At 33.4% G+C, this 22749-nt stretch overlaps 3 protein-coding genes and 1 long non-coding RNA gene across 7 annotated transcripts; 1 reads left to right on the top strand and 3 right to left on the bottom strand.

Moving 5' to 3' along the window:
- Positions 1–4706: 4706 nt before the first annotated feature.
- LOC147070841 (uncharacterized) lies at positions 4707–6173 on the bottom strand. Of its 4 annotated transcripts, XM_085948888.1 has the most exons (4): positions 6030–6173; positions 5459–5570; positions 5221–5364; positions 4707–4984 (listed from the first exon to the last, which is right to left on the bottom strand). In XM_085948888.1, exons 1-4 carry the CDS (start codon positions 6038–6040, stop codon positions 4937–4939), a joined length of 315 nt encoding a protein of 104 aa, XP_085805014.1. In that variant the 5' UTR covers positions 6041–6173; the 3' UTR covers positions 4707–4936. The 4 variants fall into 4 exon arrangements, 1 of the variants encoding a protein (XP_085805014.1); XR_015070877.1 differs by having other exon boundaries at positions 4707–5570; positions 5951–6173; XR_015070878.1 differs by lacking the exon at positions 5459–5570 and having other exon boundaries at positions 4707–5364; positions 5951–6173.
- A 980-nt stretch (positions 6174–7153) lies between these two features.
- On the top strand, positions 7154–11390 carry LOC147070840 (uncharacterized). The gene is made up of 4 exons (XR_015070895.1): positions 7154–7287; positions 7402–7589; positions 8479–8567; positions 9202–11390. It is a non-coding gene; the product is annotated as an uncharacterized LOC147070840 (long non-coding RNA).
- A 567-nt stretch (positions 11391–11957) lies between these two features.
- LOC147070839 (uncharacterized) lies at positions 11958–12365 on the bottom strand. Its single transcript, XM_085949256.1, has one exon. The coding sequence runs from the start codon at positions 12363–12365 to the stop codon at positions 11958–11960; it is 408 nt and encodes a 135-aa protein (XP_085805382.1).
- A 7011-nt stretch (positions 12366–19376) lies between these two features.
- On the bottom strand, positions 19377–22433 carry LOC147070838 (zinc finger CCCH-type antiviral protein 1-like). The gene is made up of 2 exons (XM_085949255.1): positions 22124–22433; positions 19377–19648 (listed from the first exon to the last, which is right to left on the bottom strand). The coding sequence occupies exons 1-2, from the start codon at positions 22431–22433 to the stop codon at positions 19377–19379; spliced, it is 582 nt and encodes a 193-aa protein (XP_085805381.1).
- Between the last annotated feature and the right edge of the window lie 316 nt (positions 22434–22749).

Below are 22749 nucleotides of genomic sequence, written 5' to 3'. Positions count from 1 at the left end.
AACGGCAAACATGTCAAATATGGATTAGGATATCGGTGATATTGAGGATGAATCTGTAATCAAATGATGAACTACTGTTAATTCTTAAATAATTTTTAAAATCATCGGGATAATTTTCACGTAATTCACGAATTCAGGGTAGGTGATCAAAACACCGTCTACAGTGTTTTCGTTTTTTGTTTTGACTTAAACTTATACTTGCGCCTGCATAAGCTCAGCTAGTACCTATAATATTTCTTCTTTATACCTATATCCATTTATAATGTACACATTTAGTGTTTACAGATGCCTTCTTGTATAAAAATAAAGCTAAACTTGTTCACACGTTATATTTTGGGTATGTTGTGTGCGGAAAGATTTGATTGAATTGTTTTATCCCAAGAATGGTTTATTTACGAAACTGTGTTTGAGCTAAATGTCAAAATGTAGTGTGTCAAAATAACACACTCACACACTCTCTTACTAAAACCGTTGAATTGTTGTACGCTCCAACGACTTCCACGATCACGCCGTAACGAACGCGCGATATGCCTTTACACTCAATCCCGGCGCGCGCTCCTCAAAACATGCGCAAAACGTTGTGCTATTAAGCAGGATATAGTTGACATGTAAATTGTAGCAGCAGACATCTGACACGTGTGATATTACGCGCTCAATATCGGGTTCCGGCGCGTAACCTCCTGAGCATGCGGTAAAGAATGTGTGTGTAAAGGCCGCTAATAAAGTAGAAAAGAAAGTTTGTTGTAAATATTAAAGTAAAATGATTAAAAAAATTAAAAATTTTACCTGTTTAACACTTAATTATTATTTATATTGCAATTTTTAATAATAGTTTAGTTGATGGACAACGGCAAAAATATTTTTTTTCTTACATGGCCATGTTGTATTTATTATCTACAGCCATTTACCTACGACATGGCAACACAGCACCTGTCAAAAATTGAGATGTAATCAGTGTTGCCAACCGTACTATAATTATAGTATTTGTACTATAAATTTTGTCTGCGTACTATGTACGATATAAAACAGGTATAGTACGCCCAAAATACTATAATTTTGAGAAATCAGAAAAAAAGTTGCGAATAGAAGAAAAACAACGTCAAAATAATCCGTGAGAAGCAAAAAAAATAAATAATCCCCATGTCTAAAAAAGGTGACGTTAATTACTCAACACAGCGATTTCCAAACTGGGTGGAGCGGAGTGTTGCAAAGAGAGGCGCGAAAAGTTTAACACAATTAATGTAACCACAGGTTTGCAGTTTGCAAATGCATAGTTCATAAAACGGCCGCTAGTTATAAACTACACAAAAAAACAGTCCTATAAAAGGTTGTTTGCAAACCTTTTTGCAAATATGGAGACTAATTTTATAATCCCTCGCTTCTATACTATTGTGAAGCGCAATGACTATCTCGTAAAAAATGAAATAAAAGGGTCAAATTATTCATAATGTTGAAATTTGAGGCAAATTTGTTTAGGAACAATAATTGTGTTGTTAAACTTGTCTATTTGACTAAATCAATCCAAGTGGGTCTATTCTATACTTATCGAACACTAAATTGATAAATAGTATCAAACTTAGGGTAGGTTTGTATCAAAATATTAGCACTTATTGTAACAATTACACGAAGCCGGTTTTTATTGTTGCAATAAGTGCGATATTTTAACAGCAGCAAGATAGGTGCTGTTAAAATATAGCACTTATTGCAACAATAAAAACCGGCTTCGTGTAATTGTTACAATAAGTGCTAATATTTTGATACAAACCTACCCTAAGTTTGATAATATTTTTCACTTTATCACTTTAGCGGTCGATAAGCATAGAATAGACCCCAAGGACCACTAAAGGTCTCCACACACCAAAGCGAATATTCGCGGCGAATATTCGCAGCGAATTATTCGCCAATCAAGCTCGTATTGGCTTACGGGACAGAGCACGCTTGCGCGACCGCCTTGCGTCTTGAGTGCGAATTTGCAGCGAATATTCGCTGCGATTTTCGGGAACTCTGTCGACAGCGAATTTATTCGCGGCGGACAGATTTCGCCAAGCGAATTAGTAAAATCAAAATGGCGAAGATATTGAGCAGCTGATCGAGTTGGTCCGGAAATATCCAATCCTTTATGATTTCTCTGACAGTGATCTAGTCATAGATAAGATACTTACAGTGACTACAAAACATAAGAAAGAAAGATAAGATATGGGATGAAATTGGCAGGGAAATTGTTGAAAATGGTATGAAGGTCGTCATATAATATTATGTAGGTATCTTTGTCTAACCAAAGTATGTAAAGTTTTTTGACAGGATGAATACGCTATTATAAATAAATAACTTTAATCTAAGGTCCCGATATTTAAAAAATACATATTATTAATTTGCGTCATGCACAGCCTTTAATAACAGAAACTTTATAACTTTGATTGTTAGTGCACTGACAGTTGTAACTTATGGCGATCGTTTGACGTTTTGGTTTCGACTTTCGAGCAGTCATATCAATAATGTTATAATTAGGTATCATTTACAATACCTACTTCAATCATATTCGGTATCGGTCACGTAAATACCCATTTTATATTCGTCGATAATATCTTGATAATATTTTTTTAGGTTAGATACTTAGGTAGTCTTTAAGATTATTTTTTTGCATCTAACATTATGCAGCATAGCATTTCTATTGTAGCTAAAGATATAATATACATATAGGTAGATAAGTAGGTACTCCATGTCGTCATTGTGGTATTTTGTAAGGTTTTAGACCAAAAACCTTACATACTACTTACTATCGGGTTATTTACAGTAGGACATACCTAGGTTGTGTTTGTTTTTTGATCTCAAGAGACCTCAATCACAAAAACGATATTATGTACATATATACCTACTATATATTTCCTTCATTATGTATATGTATATTGAGCTAATAAACTGGTTTTGCCCAGTGCCGACCCCGAACCAAGATAATATCTACATGTTCCATGTACCTACCTAACATAACCAATGTTTTCTGTTTCACATTAATTTGTATACCTACAAACATTTTAAACTTAATTGAGATGTTCTTAAACTTCTGTTCATGTAATATTACGTAGGTAGGTATATCTTGGTCTGCATTAGGCAATAAGATTAATAATTTTATGTGCATGTAAATATAAAGGTCAGGTACCTCCTCTAAGTACATAATATTATATTACCATCATGGATACCTACCTGAATGATGTTGGAGATATACTAATGCTTTGTGATGAATTTAATTTTAGCAAAGATTTTCAACCTTTCAACGTAGGTACAAAGCACCAGAAGAAATTAAAAATGAAACCCCCGGCATTAACAGGAATAAAATAATATTTCATCATCAACATCAGTCGGGGTCATTCCACTGCTAGATGAAAGCCTCTTCTAGCTCCTTCCACTATTTTCGGTCTCTAGTTCTTCGCTGCTACATACTTTTATTGTACTTCATGTGAACAAAGAGATCAACTAAGTGAAGTGTCAATCAACAAAAGTGGCAATTGTGCACAATGTTAATGAATTTTCCAAAACATTAAGTGTGATAATATAATATACAAGGATGAATAAGGCGAGGGCCAAGGTCCATTTTATGATTCCTCTATTGATGTACCTATTTTTATTAAGAAAAATGTTTGCCGTAGAATGGGGTGAATACTGAATAGACCCTTTTTAAAATTTCTATTTTTCTGCTACACATTATTCGGACAAACATGAATGACTTAAAACCTGTTTCTATGGACATAATCATACTCTAAAATATTTTTCAACTACCATTTATTATCAAACAGCCAATTTTGTGTGATGTCTCTTTCTATCCAGCGTTGGGGTGATTATAGACATGGCGGGTGGATAGAATCGAATAATGGTAATTTCTTAATGTTAAAAATGTAATTAAGTACCTACTGTACATTACAAATTTATGTAGGTACATTTAAGTATGTAAATCAAAATCAAAAATATAAATTTAAATGCTATACAACACAGTATCATGTAAGTATTTAAAAAAACATATACTTACATAAACATCTATTTATCCAAGAATTATTTGATACTTGAATCTGTATTTTAGATACCATATTCGATGGATGTATGTGGTGTATTTTGTAAAATATTTGGTACGTATTTATTATTTAACTAAGCGTATTTAATTTGCTACGTGACCTGTAGCTCTTTTATAATCACAAATTATTGTTGAATGTTCCGAAAATGAGTTTATGTGCCGAAACAGCTGTCAAGGTAAATGACTCAGTTAAAGTAGAATTAACAAAATAACTATATTTCAAAACCATTATAACCCATCTACCATGTAAACACCATTTCAAGTAATAAAGAAATAAAAAGTCACCTAATTAAATAATATTATACTAGAAAAAATAAACTATCTATATACCCACTTAATTTTCATTTAAAGTTGTAAAACGCCCGGTTACTAAATAGAGGAAGGACAGATTCTTCTGGCACGACCGAATCACATTGGAACGGTGTTATTGTCATTTGAAAGTAACAATACTGACACCTAAATGAGTCGCCTACACTGCCAGAATCATCTGAACCCTGTCTACCTATCTATATACAATTTATTGTTATTTTTTTTCATGTTTGTCCATTTTATTACAATATCGTGTTACTTTTAAAGCTCATTGTAATTCTAATAATTATATAAATATTTTTCTTGTATTCTGTGCAAAAATGATTATTAAAACTTTCTTAACCTAAACCAAGTATTTTTTATTGAATGATCCTGCAAAAATATTCAAGTACAGTTAAGTGACATATTTTGTTTTGGTGTATAAGCCATAAATAAATATACATAAATTATATTTAATATATACATGTATACTGTATGTATAGCCACGGTTGGTCTTGCACTTGTTGCTGTAGCTATGCGATCTGGTGTGGTCCATTATCCAAAAACACTCAATCACATCCCTGGTCAAACAGCGGGCAGCCGTGTAGTGAGTCTGGCTGGCCTATGGTGGCACTAGAATGATTTCAATATACACAGTCTGTTAATTTGAATATGTTTTCGACTGAAAGTTGTAAAAATATTAGAAATCAGGATTTAAATAATTAAAAAAACTGTTTCATTAAATATCATATTCATACCTATGCAAAATTTTGATTCCTTTGAAGTACCTATACAAAATACGGATGAATATAAACCAAACAAAAATATTTGTTACTGGTACTGCCATAGTAAAGTAAAGTTTAACATACTTCCCTAATAGAACAAAATTCCCAATTCTTGTCGTTCTGTAGATGTTTCATTTCAGTTTTTACCAACGATCCACTAAATATGAATTGGTCATAAACACTCAAAGGAAATCTGGCACTCACTGCCAGAATGTCCATGTCAGATACCTGCATAAAAATAAATGTCATGTTATGATATTATACGTAATGAATATGAATGTATCAGAAACAACATAGATTTTATTACGAATTTCACATTTACAGAAAATTTTCTGCGCTCATTTTTGAAAGTCTCCAAGTATGATGGGTATATTCGCACATGGGTGCAGTTAATGCGCCCAATGATTTTCGGGAAACCTGCCCTTTCTTGAAGTCTGAAATTAAAAAATATTTTTACCGATACAAAATAATATTCCCGTTAAATTCTTATTGAGTAGGTAATTTACTTGTTGTGTCTATGCGCAGTTACTCTAGTTACACGACATGTACATTGTGATATTGTATAAATTGATCAGAGGGTATCAACACAACACTAAAGACTGTCAGCGCTGTATGGCGACTGTATGTAAGTATTACTAAGCACTGCTATTATAGCATCGGACACGTTTCCTATGCATCTGCTTACTGATGCCTGGCTCATTGCGCAGAAGACTTGGCCTACCCGTTTTTGGTACGCTCCCTCTGCGTAGAAACGCAAAATAGTCAAAACCTACAATTCAAATAAAGGAGACATGTTATTTCAATAGCATATTACCTTCAAATCCTGTTAACCCTTCATGGTAAATGCTTATTTATAATATGTGCAGTTATGAAACTGAGTAAATCTATCTTACCTATGAGCCATGGCAATCTTGCCCGGTCATAAAGTAAGGTTATATTAAATGTCGATGTAATTTGTCGCACGCCATCTCATTATATCTTCAGCGTGTAATAAGCATTCAGAGGACGTGTACATTTTGTCAACAAACAACTGTCACTTTGACATTCGTATATGTATTTAGTCTATGGCTGCATCCAATGCTGCAACCTTGTTTCAGATAATTAAAATACATTTTACGCAAAGTGGGTAAAAGTTGTAGCAATTCTGAAAGCGCTATAGTGTACGTATATTTTTCATATTTAATTCATAAAAATTATAGAATATTTGGCGTAAAATATTAATATTATTAACAATTTTAAATCTGGCGCGTAAAAAAAATTATTTAGTTTATGGCTGCGTCACTGACGCTTTGGTGTGGGGCCAAACGCGAAATTCGCATCAAATCCAAGCGGTAGCGACAGCGACAGCGAGGGCGTTGCGAATTCGCTGCGAATATTCGCTTTGGTTTGGGGAGGCTTTAGCATTCACTGATTTAGAACGACAAAGTGAAGGCATTCATAACAAATTGGAGCTTAGGAAATCAAAATGACAAAAAAAAAAGTTCGCGATGTCTCCACTTTTAAATGATTTCTACGCCAGATATATTGAAGCAAACAAAAATCTATTTACTGAGTTCTTGGTTAGTTTGCTAATGCACTTTTCACATAATTTTATTAATAGCAAAAAAAAGTTTGGATTGACTACTATTGAAATTGATTGTGCTAATAAACAAGCACATTCGTCAATAAATAATGTAATATAAGTAGTTTAACCTTGTTTATTTTTTTTTTCATTTTTGTATTCTTAAGTAGGTACATTGTTGACTATTTAAAAAGGTGTCTGTATTATTTAATGAAATAAGGGGGGGGCGTCTAGATTAGATTTTTAAAAGGGAGGCGTAGTAACATAAAGATTGGAAACCACTGACTTAACATTCGAATTTTGTCTAAAAAAACAATTTGAAAATGCAGAAAATTATTGGTCATTCAACGCGTACTATATTTTTTGCCGAAATACTATAATTTTGAAGTCACTGTACTATAATTACAGTTTCAAAATATGGCAACACTGGATGTAAAGCATATTATTTATAATATTATTATTATGACGTGTAAGTAGCCGCATAAAATGCTCAGGCAAGCCGCTCTGATTTCGTGACATATTTTAAAATTTTATTGAAAATATGGATAGTTATGTGACTTGATATTGACGTTTAGAAGTCTTCTTCCAACGTAAGTCTACAGACAAAAGTTTTGCGATGTAATTGTGCTTTATTTTTTGACGAAAAATATCGTTCGAAATAATTTACTACACTGTTAATCATGTGATTATCTCTCTTTTTATAGGCAACGGAACGGAAAAAGGAACACTGGAAATGAAAAGTCAATCTAGGAACGTATAATTCCAACCCGAATTGGCAAGTACTTCATGATTCTCGAATTGGACAGAATGTACGATTATTTACTGATGGCGGATTTCATCACAAACCAGAAGTGTTTGAAGACGCGGGATTCCTGTAGGAGGAAAATCCAAGGTAGAATTGAATAGAATAGAAAATTGTCAAAGATCATGACATGAGACCATATTATGAATACAATATACATGCTATTGTCATATTAATGAGATGTATCTCACGTGCAACAGGCGACCTTTCTGCTTGTTTATTAGTAATGTCACATCGCTTCAACGACTTTTAGTAACTTTTGCTACCTTCGGAGTAATAGCCAGTTTATACGTGCATGGATTTACTGCTGACAGTATAATATATAATGGCGTCCACAAGAAAATGTGAATGTAAACATGTAGTTGCAAGACTGCATGCATGGATTGAAGAAGCTCAGCAATTTTAATTATCATGCAATAGTTGGAACTTGCATGGCGCAGTAGAATGATAGTGGCAAACCTACCATAATAAAACGAACAATACTGCGCAGCGCAATTCTGACGTTTACCAATTTTCACAACATCCGAATAGCACCATACAATGACAACAATGCGTCCCGTTTCAGCATTTTTACGTGTTCACACATTCGCGGACACAATATGTCAGCTCATACATGTTAGTGATACATATTGAAACTTTAATTTTTCGATTTAGATAATATATAGAAATGAGTATGTCTTAAGATACGACACAATCTAATGGAAATATGTTTGCACCATGACACAAGTAGATAGGGAACATAATGTTTTAATCCAAAATACGGCTTCTATACATGTCGTGTCGTATTACGTTCCACAGCACAGGATGTCTATAGACGTTCTGTCATATCACACTTAAAAAAACGACGTCTATAGATGTATCAGTTATTATAACACACCATTGGTGCCAGTAAATTCATTAAATATACAGTCGTTATAATGACATTTTGCAGGTATAATTTGTTAGATAAATTCAAATGTCATTCATTATGTGATTTCAGGTTGACAAATTCCGAAATCATGGATCTTATTCACACGATTATTCCTACGTCTATCGGCGGTGAAGTTCGATGCTTTGTTCAACCACAAGGTACATACCTACAAACTTATCTGAAGAATGGGATGGGGGAGCCATTGTCGAAAACTACCCAATCAAGACTCGTAACTGGACAAAATCTGACATTTTCAAAATGGCGTCCTATGGTAGTTCGTAGTTCCATTTTTGGCCATTCTACAGATAAGTTTGTAGGTCTATAAATACATATTTTTAATGGTATGAATCTGTTCTAATTTCAAACTTTTAAAACAGTATTTTACACAAATCCAGTTATAAATCAACGATAATAATATTATATTGGTTATGATTAGTCAGTGATGCCAATTAGTACTTAGGTACATGGGTTCTCATTTTTAAGCGGATGAGGATTACATATTATCTATCTACGCTTGTAAATTAAATTCTATAGTTAATTCATTTCAGTATTGTTGTAATGGCCTACTTACATGTAACGAATCGATCGTGTTGACCCTTGCTTATGACTGGTTTACAATGAACATGGTGTTGCTATTAAAAATATTAGTTTTGGCACTGATTCTTGCATAGTTCAAGATAGTTAATATTAATTTATAAAAATTGTTAGTGAAATACATTAATCCAAATTTGTAAACTAAAAGATGTTAATTCTTAAATTATAATTAATATTTTGTAATTGTGAATGTTTCAGATAAATCGTTTGACAGCATTTGGCGTATGTCCACTGTTCACCCTATCGATTAACGCACTCCCAAGGCGAAGGAATAGCAATTAACAGTCAAAATCCGGTACTTAATCGTAATATATTGCATTTATATAATATTGTAAAATATTGTTTCGGTGAATCGATAAAATACACGACATTAGAGAAACCATGACTTATTTTATCAATGTTAATTAATCTGTTGTACTGTATGAAAATATATACGAAAAATTGAGAATAGGTAAATAATAATCAGTAAAAAATCACACTTTTTTGCAAAATATTAGTAAAGTACTGTAAAATAGATTTTCAAAATTCACGGCCACTATTTTTTTTTCATTATAAGGAATGTGAAGATTAAAATTCCTCCCATTTCAGTCGAATAAAGAACTAAGATTAAAATGTAATATATGTTTATTGAAATTATTTATTGTAAATTTGCGTAAAACTACATAATTTATATTTTTGCATCAAATGAAAAGATCCAAAGTTTATATTATTGTGTAGTTAATTAAAACTTTAAATTTTCTCAAAACTGTTAAATTATAATATATATTTAGTGTTTGTATTTCATTTCATTCATAAAAATGTCTATTATCTCTGATGTTGACTGCATGGATTCCGACTATGAAATGGAAAGTGATAATGAAGAAGCTGCCCTGGTAGAATATCCCGACAATGTTGACGAGCTTTCCAATATAGACAGTGATGAAGGAGTGGCTGAACCGTCTAGCAGTGCAGCACCAGACAGTTTACTTCAATCGTGGACTGCGGGTCCCTTCGTGCCGATCACATACGATTTTGACAGTTTTAACTCAGGCGTTAACCCTAGTGTGCATTTGAATGAAAATTCAACAGAAATGGATTTTTTTTGTCATTTTCTTAACCAAACAATAATGAATACTATAGTAAACCACACAAATAATTACCACAACCACATGCTCAAGACACAGGCCCACACTCCGAATGCAAGGATCCATGCCTGGTATGATACATGCCCAGAAGAGCTGTATGTTTTTTATGCTGTATCTATGTTGATGACGAGAAATCGCCATCTCACAATAGAAGAACATTGGAGTGCCGATCCATTAATGAATTCTAAAATATTTGGCCAAACTATGGTAAGAGATCGATATGAGGTGATTCTACAAATGCTACATTACTCTGATACCGAAACTCCTACGGGAGATCGCCTTTATAAAGTGCGCTCACTCCTTGACCACTGTAGAAAAATATTTAAAGAAACAATGCTACCAAACGAAAATCTCTGCATCGACGAAAGTATTATTGTTTTTAAAGGGAGATTAATATTCAAACAGTTCATACCGTCAAAAAGGCATAGGTTTGGTATTAAATTATTTGTGATTTGTGATGTGGAAACCGGTTATATTTTAGACTTTATTATTTATTGTGGCGTAGAAACCGAAATAAGTGATAGTGAACTTTTAGGAATATCTGGGGCTGCTGTCACCACTTTGATGAAGGATTATTTTGGTAAAGGGCATAAACTATTTTGTGATAATTGGTACAGCAGCCCAGAATTATTTCAGTTTCTACACAAACAAAAGACAAATGCTTGCGGCACGGTACGTGGAACACGAATGTCGATGCCGAAATTTGATAAACTAAAGAAAGGTGAAATAAAATCTTTTAGTTGTGGCCCATTGCTCGCGTTAAAATGGCATGATAAGCGGGAAGTGCATATGATCAGTACTATGCACGATGACTCCATGGTACCGACAGATAAAATTAATAGGGCCACAGGGCAACCCATTATAAAACCAAAATGCGTTGTGGATTATAATAAAAATATGGGCACGGTAGACAAAGCTGACATGATGTTGAGCAGCCTTACATGTATGCGTAAGAGTCTAAAGTGGTACAAAAAGGTTGGATTCCACATCATAGATTTATTTTTATTAAATAGTAGTATTCTTTACAAAGTTGTAACAGGTAAAAAAATTAATTTAGCTGTCTTTCAATTAAACGTAATCCGTCAATTAATCCAAACATATGGTAGTGCCTCAAGACCATCAACATTACAATACACTCGTGTTGCTAATAACCCAAAAAGAATGCTTAAAACAGAACTCTTAAAACATTTGCCTCGTAAAATTCCTCCAACAGAAAATAAAACAAAACCATATCGAAGATGTCGTGTATGTGCTTCAACCCCTAAAGATAAAAAAAGAAAAATGACGAATATTATGTGTGAAGCATGTGATGTCGCTTTATGCTCTGCGCCCTGTTTTTATGACTACCATGAGAAAATCAATTTTTGAATTATAGTTGAGCCACAAACATTAATTAAGTGTGACTAAAATATGTGACTGTTTCTATAAGGTAATAACTATTACAATTGTGTGTGTTCTGTGTTGCGTTAAAAAAGTCTGAACATTAATGAACACATGGCGCGTTTATGCGCACGAGTAACAAATCGTGTGTTCTCCAGGTACATGTGACCTAATTCACCTGTCCACAAGCGCTCGTGCGTGACGACTCTCGCGCAACGATCGCCTGCAAACGCCAGACTCTGGGCAATCACGGCGTTTACAGCCATTCCAAAATTAAATACGACCGCTTGGCGCTCGAACGCGAGACTTTATTGTTACTCCCAAATAAATTACGTCACCTAGGTTGTGCCGGGAATAGGTATTGAAAGTAATCGCGAAATACAAAATCTCATAGAAACCGATTAACACCATCGAGTTGTTGTGCTTTTTTCTACACTCGCGTTTGTTTTTTTATGCCGATTCAAAAATGCGATATTGGAGGGCTAAGTTGAACAACATGGGAGCCAATCCGTCTCCCTGCTTTAGACCCCAAGATACTTCAAAGCCCTCCATCAGTTGGCCATTCACCTTCACCTGGGAGTGTGTATTCTGCAGTGTGATTCTAACAAGCCTGACTAGTTTCGGTGGGATCTCAAAGTCCAGAAGGGCAGTGAATAGTTTTTCCCGATCAATGCTGTCATACGCCTGCTTAAAATCAACAAAGAGCTGATAAATGTCCACATCAAATTCCCAGCATTTTTCCAGTATTTGGCGAACTGTGAAGAGCTGATCCGTTGTAGACCTTCCTGCCCTGAAGCCAGCTTGGTATTCACTTACTATTTTTTCCACGTAACCTTCCAGTTTTGTCTTCAGGATCATTGTGAATACCTTATAACTTGTGCTCAGGAGTGATATCCCTCTGAAATTTTCACATCGCAGTCTGTTTTCTTTTTTATATATTGGACAGATAACGCTGATCCGCCAATCCGCTGGAATGCTTTCAGACTCCCAGATTTTAAGCATTAACTCATGCAAAACTGCATATTTAACTCAACACATTTTTTGTCGTTCATATTGTGCATATATTTTTGTAGTTTAAGATAATCAGCTTCTGTAAATATTTTAATCATCTAAACAAACAATCAAAGTTAAGAGTAATTTACCTTTTATTTCTACATAATAATGTATTCTGTACTTACATAATAACTTGTAGATAACCATAACGAGACTATATCCGAAATCCTCAGTAGGTCCAGATGGCATTCCGCCATGGCTATTGAAAGGATGCAAAAAACTTTCAAATGATCCTTTGTTGCATATTTTCAATCTATGTTTAAGTAAATCTACTTTCCCTGATTGGAGCTTAACTCGTATAAGACTGGTGCATAAAAATGGTCTCTGAAATAACTAACTTTCGCCCTGTGGCTGTTCTACTGCACCGGTCAAACTATTCGAGTCCATTTTACATAAATATATATATAAACATGTGGATGGTCAGCTGACTGACGCTCAACATGGTTTTCGATCTACTCGATCAACAGTTGCCAACCTCATAGAGTACACTGAATACATATCTCCTTTTCTAAAGTCTAGACTCTGGACAAACATTGCCAAGTTTTTGCAATCTATACGGATATGTCGAAAGCTTTCGATCGAGTTGATCATGATATTCTTTTAACTAAACTGAGTGCAGTAGGCGGATCTATTAATTTTGTAAATATTCTCAAATCTTATTTTTAGCAACGTTGTCAATATGTTGAGTACCCTGGGTGTGCATCTGAAGTCTTTCAGAAGTTTCACTCTCTTGAATCTCTTCTGGTCTTGAAACGAGCTTTCGCGAGGGATGGTTTCCAATCCTGGTGTCCTAATAAATTTGAATTTACATGCGCCTGTCAATTACCTACGTGGTCGCAGCCATGATTTATTCTGGATCGGAACCGTTATGTCAAACCTATCAGGCACCATTAACGAGAGGTGCTAGATTAGTAAATGCGCTCTCCGAAGACATAGACATTTTCAATGATGTACTTCGCATTTTGTTTTTGAAACTTTATTTATCTGTATAAAATTGTAGGTTTTTTGTTTTCAAAATTTTATTTTTCAGTATTAAATTATCGTAGTTAAATATGTTTTGATTTAATTTTTTTCTGTTATTATTATTATTATATTCTATATTCTCTTCTCTCTTGTGAGGGTAATATTTGTTATGTAATGTAAATCTCATGTTGTGTACGTCTTGAATTTAGATTTGTTATGTCCACAATGTTTTGTATGCTCAAATAAATAAACATGTAAATTTATAAACAATTTCTTTTATTCAACAGTTTGAGAATGTAACATTATTTATATTGATAATTTGAAAACATTTACTTGCTAGATTTTTTTTAATGCGCCCGACGGGACTTGAACTTATAACCACTGGTTTCGTGCTTATGTGCTTTACCAATTAAGCTACGGGCATCCTATTTAATTATGACGAATTATATTTGTTATAATGTAAATCTTATGTTGTGGACGTTTTGAATTTAGATTTGTAATGTCCACAATGTTTTGTTTTCTTAAATAAATAAACTTTTCTCGAGGTATTGACAATATATAAAATTTACGTTGCAATGTTTTCCGACCAGCTGTAGATTTATGATGGTGTAATCTATTATTCAACTATTACAAATGTCTGTAACTAAATATAGTCATAGTTAATTACCTTTGTCATAATTTGGTTTATAAATTTTCTGTGATCTGATCGCATTATTTTGCTTTGTTATCATGTATATCGTCTCTGTTCTGGCAGAATACACTAACTGGAGAATACTAGTTTTGAGTAATTTGACTTTGAAGTTGTTAAAATGTTTGAAATGGTCTATCCATATGAGTTTATTAACTAATCGTAAAAAGGATGACTTTAAAATAAAGACTGTTTTTTTATTAAGAAGATTTCCAGACGGTAAAGTTTGAAATAAGGAACATTTTGGTATAACTAACTCAATGTCATATTTTCTAATTAGTGTCTTCTGCTAGAACAGTGATGATATCATGTCTGGATTTAATTTTTTGTTTTTTATTTGTATTTCTGCAATAAAAACAATAATTATATTAATTTAATGGCTTTTTTTATTACCATTATGCCTCATCCCGGATTATACAAAAAAAAGGACATAAGCTACACCAATTTAAAAAGATATTTAATATTTTTACTGTGAACCACTTCGGTATATGGGAGTGACCGATCTAGTGATTGACATCATGAGTAACGACACACTACCGCTCGGCCGGGCGATGTTTCCAATGTTCTGATTATGTCCGATCCTAATTGGATCATATGGGTATCCATAGAGTGGAGGTTTACATAAACAGATTTTAGTTTTTACAAGAAATGGATGTTCGACACTTGCTCAATCTATTAGGCCTAAATTCTGACTAAACACAAATTGAAAAACAATATGTGTATTTACCAGACCTAGGATTCGAACCTGCGACTCTCCACATTATAAGCCAACTCGTAAGACTCTCGGCGCCGTGGGCGTAAATGGCAAAAATTACCGAATCAAAAAAAAAAAATCTTTTTTTCAGTTAGGTAGGTACATGTTCAATCACGCGCGTTCACATGATCTTACTCCCTACTTCATTTATTGTCTGTCAATTTATGTCTACGGCCGTGTGTTGTAGCTTAACCACTTACAACACCATTAGGTCAATAATTATTATAAAACAATCATTATTCGTAGTATGTTTTATCACATTTGAATGGTCAAAGATATTTTAGTGTTATCTTCAGATGTGTTAGTCGTGCCCATTTTTTGAATAATAAAATGCCTAATTCTCAAATTTGGGATCACAGCGATTAAAAATATATTTTTTTATCGTAAATATTTCACTATATAATGTTAACATTAATTTGCATTAAATGCGTTTAAAAATAAATTAATATAAAAAATCTTAACACCACTGCACATGGATGTACTGAAATATGACTATATTTTAGAACATTAGATCGAGAGGTTTAAAAGAATACTATTTTATGTAATAAAAATACTTTATGCAGTCATCAAATGTTTAAAATAAATATAAAGGATAATAAGGCTTCAAAATTATATAAACAGAATATCTACAATGTTTAAGGAATGTCCTGGCGTATGCTCTGAAAATACCATAAAAGCTCCATTTTGACCTACGTGGCGCACGTGGGCTGTTAACGCTCTCAATGTTTTGCAGGTTGCTAATTAGGGGGAAGACATTGGTTATATTCGCGTTGATTTTTCAAACGAACGCGAGATGATTGGTTATACAGCCTTTTGGTTGTCTCCTGAATGCATGAAATAGATAAATCATAGGTAAATCCATCCTTCAAAAATGTTGTAAATGTCTGCCGACTGATAGAGGCCGTATTATACATGTTGATAATTATATTGCTAAAATAATTCCTGTGCGTGTATTCTATACACAAGACTGCTATCGGCGGTTATCGAGGGTAGTTAAATCATATTTTGTATTGACGTATTATAATTGTTACAATAAATTAGCCATCTAAACAGTCTATCTCGCTCTAAAATTTAGCACAGTCAAGAGGTGCTGTTAAAACCTGGCACTTATTGTAAAAATTACAACTAACGTATTGTAAAAATTATAATCCTGATACAAAAATCTGAAGAACTACCCTCGATTGCAGTCACAGGTATAGAATAGATCCGCTGAATAACTTTCAATCTGCATTAGTGATGGTAAAAAAATGATACCATAATTTTATGAGAAAAACCATTTATTAATTAAAATAATTTATGCATTCACATATTATTACAAGCAAAAGAACAATTTTATAACAAGGAAATATATTCTTTTTTTCTCCTACTAAAATACATGGGTATATTTACAATATATCTTATTTTTCACACACATGACAAAGCGGGAACACAAATTTTTAGTTACCCGACCCGTTTAGTAATCCGGCCTCAACACATTATTCACAAATAAACTATAACGAATGTCAAAAATTATTTAGAGAAGTTGATATTGTACGTAATAAAAATTCAATTTACAGTTTTTATCTATACGAAAACGAAACAGAGAATCGGACATGGATTTTGATATACTTATGGAATTTTTATTTACAGAAAACTTTACAGTTATCAAAACATTGTTATAAAAGAAGAGTTAATAAGTGTGGTAGAAAATATGTAGGCATGTGAAACTGTACACCAGCAGTGCATGACCGGAGGCCCAGCAAACTATTTATTGCGTACAACCGGCTAAATGTAATAATAATTACGCAAAAAAAATAATAATCAAGGATTATAACCTACAGGCTAGGATGGCAAACCTTTTTACGTACACATGCCAAAATTTCCCAAATAATATTAAGAATTTTATTAAAATGGCTTAAAAATTACAATTAGGTTCTTGATATTCTATTTTTCATCGTATTTCTAGCCGAAGGCATATCTTTTATTCTTTGAATATTTTGTTCTTTGTTTTCAAAATTCCTGGAAAGAGATCGTGGAAGCATTTAAACCACTCTTCTCTGATATTATATTCTCCATCACTGGACGGTTTTCCATTTTTATAGATTATGTTTGAGGCAAAATAACAAGCAGTTATTATATTTGATAATTAATTTCATAAGGTCTGGTGATTGAATATTTTTATTTTTAATTGCCCGATCTTAAGGACCGACCTATGTAATTGTATATTTACATCAAGCATGATTATTCTTGAAAAGAATTTGCCTGCTATTTTTTATACAATGCGATTTGTCATTTATGCATAAATTTTGACGTTTCCATTTGCACATTGATTGGTAAACACAATATGAAATATGAAAATACGTATGACTATGTCGTCACTATTTTTTTATATTATACTATGTAAGTACCTACTCATATTTATTTGTAAAACTTTTTTTATATACATCTTTTTGAAATAATAATACTTATATAAAATAGTAATTTATTTTCTCTTCAAAATGAAACATTCGCGTGTCATGGAAAATCATCTCGCGTGCCACTAGGCCATAGGTTCGCCATCCCTGCTATAGGCTATAAAATAAAGTCAAGAGTTTCAAAAAATACTGTTCAGGTTATATAACCTGTGGGTCTATTCTATACACAAAGCGGCTATTGATGGTAGTTTATCATATTTACGTATTGAGGTTGGTAATTGTTACAATAAATAAACCGTCTAAACCAGTGGTTCTCATGTGAAATTTAACTGTGGCCGCACAATTATTGACATTGACAGTTCTATGGAAAAGTCTAGTGGCCGCACCAAATTTCACTTTTGTTGTGATTGAAAAAATTAAAGCTAAATTTTATTTACTAAAAAAATGGATCAATTTATTTATAGACAAGTCCACTTAATAAGACATATATATATTTATTAAAAAATAATGCAAATGGAAATTCCTCAATACTTCTTTTTTCCAATGGGAGCCGCATGGTTGCTTTTAAGTTTACATCTCGTCGCTGTAGGACTGGTTTCCCGAATAGACCAAATGTTTCAAATTTCATAATCCTATATTTAAATACATGGAGATATTTAAATTGTTATTTTTACAGCATATGAATGATGTATTCATTACCATTACAAAGTAATTTAAAGAGAGGGACAGTTCTAGTCCAATTAGATACAAAAAAACATTCTGCATTAAAAGGTCGATTTCGACAAAAACGGATATTCGGGAAATCAATCCTATAGCGACGATCTGTCAACTGGCTTCGATATCTGTTTTTTATGAAGTGCATTACACTGAATGATCTTTCACAGTATACAGTAGTAGGAAAAATCGACAATATTAATAAAGCAATTGTTGCCAATTCTTTGAATTGACTTGATTCTTGGTCAATGCATAACTTCGACCAAAATATTTCAACCGTGGTATTATTGAAATGGTTTTTAAGTATTTGCTCATGACTCATTTCCAATAACGCATATTTAACGTTAGCCCGGTTAATTAAATTAAATACTGAAAATGATGTTGGTGGCCACATGTGGTCACCAGGGCCGCAGATGAGAACTACTGGTCTAAACTGTCAAAAAGTGCTACGTTTTCAACACCCCCTCTCTTGGCTGTGTTAACTTTTAGAGCACGATGGACAGTCTTGATAGTTTAGATGGCTAACTTATTGTAACAATTATAATACTCAATAAATAAATATGATAAACTACTGTTGATAGCCGCCATGTGTATAGAATAGACCCACTGAAGTTTGCATTGTTAGTCTTTTAGGAAGCACATTTGTGAGTAAACATTTTCCTCAATGTATCTAAAAAAACCTCAACACAAAAACCGCTTGAACCTTAGTGATATTCTGAGGATAGCGATTACAAATCTGTAATTACAAACGTGAGAGGTAAACTACGGTAAGTCCAAATTTGGTAAAAATGGGTTGTTATTGTGATGATTTTTCATCGTAATAGTAGAAACTCATGTGTAATAATATTAGAGAAAAAAATGTCTTTGGAGGTATACTTAAAAAAAAACTCCCGTTGCGGCATAATAGATGTTAAAAAGTATAATTCTTATCATATAAAAATACCAGATATTATTTTGGTTGTATGACTTTATATGAATAATGATATAAGACTGAAGCTTTTTGTCACAGGGTGAAGAACTGATCTTGAACCTGGCTTGGTTACAGATGCCGCAAGAGTGTTAACACGACTTGCCCTTTTTTTCAATCTAACCAGATTCTGACGTCCTGTAAGGCTGTTAACTACCATCCAAAGAGTGTATGGTGTATATGGCAGATTGACAGGATTCTATGATGACTTGGGAAGATGTAAAATAACTGAAGAGCAATGGAGATTCTTCGAGGCGCCGTGTGGTTTCCATATACTCCGACTGAGTGGACATGGAAGAATAATGAAAAAGAAATTATAAATCAAGGTATCTAGCCTTTAATGAAATCCGAAAAGTCCATGGCGCATCTTCCTGGTTTTAGTCGGTCCTGTATAATGAACCACATATTTGGGGTAGAATTCGTTATCGCTGTATTTGACGAGAACATTGCTATCATAGCTCTTCGTAGTGTCATAATCGGCATGAGGAAAGTCGCTCGAGTGACGCATCGTCTTTTCTACCAGCACGTCGGCCACGATCATCGCCTTACTCGTGTTGAATCCATTGCTGTACTTATTGGCATATCTCGCAGTTGTTGCAAAGCTCACACCTGTAAAGAGAATGCAATAAACTTGTTGAATGGAAACTTAAAATGCAAAAAAATGCAATATTTCGGATAGCATAATATGTAGTAAATTAAATAAAAAGCATAAATGTTTTAATATACAGGTATATTTATTGTGAAGTGGCCTTGAATCATGTCCAGTCCAAGATTATATTGAGGATATTTATAATAGGTATGCTTATAAGGCTGAAACTAGTGCACCTAAATCTGTTTGGGGCGTCACAAAATCATAATTGGTTTTGAACTATGCCGCCAATTCAAAAAGGTTGATAAACACTGATAGAAGGTCAATATCGCAAGTTATATTAAATGATTTTGTTAATTCTTCAATTGACAAAAATTCGATTTTCATGTTTGGTTTTAAGATTCATCAGTGAAACGGCAAATAATTTTCAACTATAGGCGCGATAAAATTTTGGAATCGCTGGCATTCGGAGAGCGAACGTGGAGGTGTGAATACATCAATTTGTTTCGTGATGGCGACGGGGGTATTAATTCTTAAATCGTGTAAAGATGACTAAAAACGTTACCCATTTACTTGAAAAAGAAAACATGTCAATGAATATATTATTATTGTCACTAATAGAACAATAAACAGAACATTAAATGGACGCATGTTGGATTCATATGACAAATTATATTTCGTTCGGCATGCGTCATTTGCACCCGCGATCCGCGCATCGCCTAGCCACGATCTTTTTAGACCATGCCTCAACTGAGGTATAGCCTTAATGACAAGACTTTGTACATACACAACTTTTGTTAAGTCGGGATTTTCAGAGACAATGCGGGAATCGGGATTTGTCTGTTGCAGTCCCACTCAAATAGTGACGTCTGGCAACCCTGAACCGGTCTCTCATTCACTACACAATCACCCCAAAGTGGTGACCCTGATGTCATATTATATTTCCTAATATGTAGGTACATCATATAACAGAAAATTTAAGTCCTCCATCTCAGTTCATAAACAAAAAGTTAACCGAAAAAAGTGTTTCAATATAAAAAAAGTGATACCTACTGAATATAAATATAGTTAATGTACATAAACAAGTGAAATAGTTGTACTAGTAGTAAAATAATCACAGAATCATTCAGACTTTGATGAAATTACAAATTTATTGAATACCGTGAGCTCAACTTCGACCAACAAAAAAAATCGTAAAAAAAAATCCATTTTCAAAAGTTTTTGTCACCCTGTCTGCACATAAGATGTAGCATCAATTGCAATTAAAAAAATTAGACTCGGACACCGATAGATCTTCGAAGGTACAACCGCCTCATTCAGCAAGCACTTGCCTGTTATAATGAAATTCGACTAATGACTCAGGAGGCGTAATGGAACCCCGTCGTAATTCGAGAACTCACTGTAGATGTTGAAATGATTAATGGTGATGATAAGATGATAGGTATTTAAAGCAGACAATATCTTCTAATATCCGAATAATATTTTGCTCTGAAGTGCTAAACCTGCTTAGCGGCATATATCGGATAAACAATATTATATATAAATATAGGGATATAACAATATTTTTGCACCATAAATGTATGATGCAGATGGGTGTTGTATATATTATGTTACGCCGAATGTGCGAAATTGACTATTACATGAAATCGGCAAAATTTTGCCTAAATCATGAAAAATGCAAGCCCGTTGCCTTATTCATGAATTAGACAAAATATTAGGCGAGTGCGTGAATTCGGCAGTAATTTATCTGCCTAGTTCATGCATTGGACAAATTAGATAGTAGCGCTACGGTGGTATTTTTTGCAACTTAACTAAATGTGTCAAATGCTCACGCATTGGTCAAAATGTACGTATATTATCTATGGTCAAAATAGATGATCGCGCTCCGGTGGTGTTTTTTGCAACTAATCAAACTAACCAAATGTCATTGATTATAATATAAAAATATACCAATCAATAACTACAATGACGTTCATATCCATTTACAATGCGCAAAAAAAATCTAGAACTATAATATGATAACAGAAGAATTTTATTGAAAGGTATTTTCCTGATTTCATTCGTGCTTGGGTATCAATCGTGCAATGGTCGATTGTATGTTTGTGATAGTTTTTTGATACTTGTTAGCTAACCTCAAAATGGATATTCAGATGAATTCAGAATTAAAAAACCAAACCTAACCTAATAATATTATATTATGTCCAATTATAACTAATAAAACCATCCGTATTAAATTTACTTTTTCTACTGTCATGTTGACAGTTTAAGAATTTCATACCCTGGCGAATTCACGCACTCGGCAGATAATTTACCTAATTCATGAATAAGCCAACGGGCTTGACTATTACATGAATTAGCCAAAATTTTGCCCATTTCATGTAATAGTCAATTTCGCACATTCGGCGTAACATATAATATATAACAACTTAATTTTCATAAACACTGAACATACAACATCTGTGCAATAATTCATTGATATAATATAATCAAGTCACCTTTGCCATATTTGGCTCGTGAAACACGACGCCAATCTAGATTAGACGTCATTATCGATGGTATATTATAAATCTCTGTATCATGGTACAGTTCAAGAATCTCTGGATTACGATACTGCGCTTTCTTCAGTAAGAATTTTGCATACAGTTTTGGATTTTGCACTTCATAAATCGTCGACACCGGGAACGGTATCACACAGTTGATACGCGAATAGTTGGAATTATACACCGGGAGTTCAACAAGAACAGGAAAAGCGCTAGTCCAATCCGGGTGATCGCTGGCCTCCACAACGTCTCTCCAGATAGGCATCTTTCCTGAAATATAACAGGCATAGATTTTAATAATCAATAATTATGGCTATATCTTATTATTTTCTGGATTTAGATGATCAAGAGATGCAGAAGATCGCTGCATTTCAGGTTGGTTACGATCCTCAGCCATGAGGGAATGACCAAGAGAGAAATTAGTCCTGAACAGGGGTGAAGAAAGTATATAGTTTTTCAATTGAAATTTGGCTCATGTTTTAAGTTTCTTATAAATCTTCAGAACTGGAACACCTCTAGAATTGTTGTCTCAATTCAATTCATCAATTAATAGCATGTAATTTGAATGATATAAAGGATTT

This window comes from Rhyacophila brunnea, unplaced genomic scaffold (genome assembly GCF_057557595.1).
Source record: "Rhyacophila brunnea isolate RB1 unplaced genomic scaffold, BYU_Rbru_1.0 scaffold_21, whole genome shotgun sequence".
Lineage (NCBI taxonomy): Eukaryota > Metazoa > Arthropoda > Insecta > Trichoptera > Rhyacophilidae > Rhyacophila > Rhyacophila brunnea.
The sequence above is the reverse complement of the archived record's forward strand: the minus strand, read 5'-3'. Positions and strand labels throughout refer to the sequence as shown.

What these genes read in the sequence shown, in the direction of transcription:
- LOC147070841 (XM_085948888.1), bottom strand. An exon ending in ATGAGCGCAGAAAATTTTCT is followed by an intron (nt 5,365 to 5,458) that starts GTAAATGTGAAA and finishes ATTTTTATGCAG; the next exon opens with GTATCTGACATGGACATTCT. An exon ending in AATTTTGTTCTATTAGGGAA is followed by an intron (nt 4,985 to 5,220) that starts GTATGTTAAACT and finishes AAATCATTCTAG; the next exon opens with TGCCACCATAGGCCAGCCAG.
- LOC147070839 (XM_085949256.1), bottom strand. Translation starts at nt 12,365, where the DNA reads ATGATCCTGAAGACAAAACTGGAAGGTTACGTGGAAAAAATAGTAAGT.
- LOC147070838 (XM_085949255.1), bottom strand. Translation starts at nt 22,433, where the DNA reads ATGCCTATCTGGAGAGACGTTGTGGAGGCCAGCGATCACCCGGATTGG. An exon ending in ACGAGCCAAATATGGCAAAG is followed by an intron (nt 19,649 to 22,123) that starts GTGACTTGATTA and finishes TTCTCTTTACAG; the next exon opens with GTGTGAGCTTTGCAACAACT.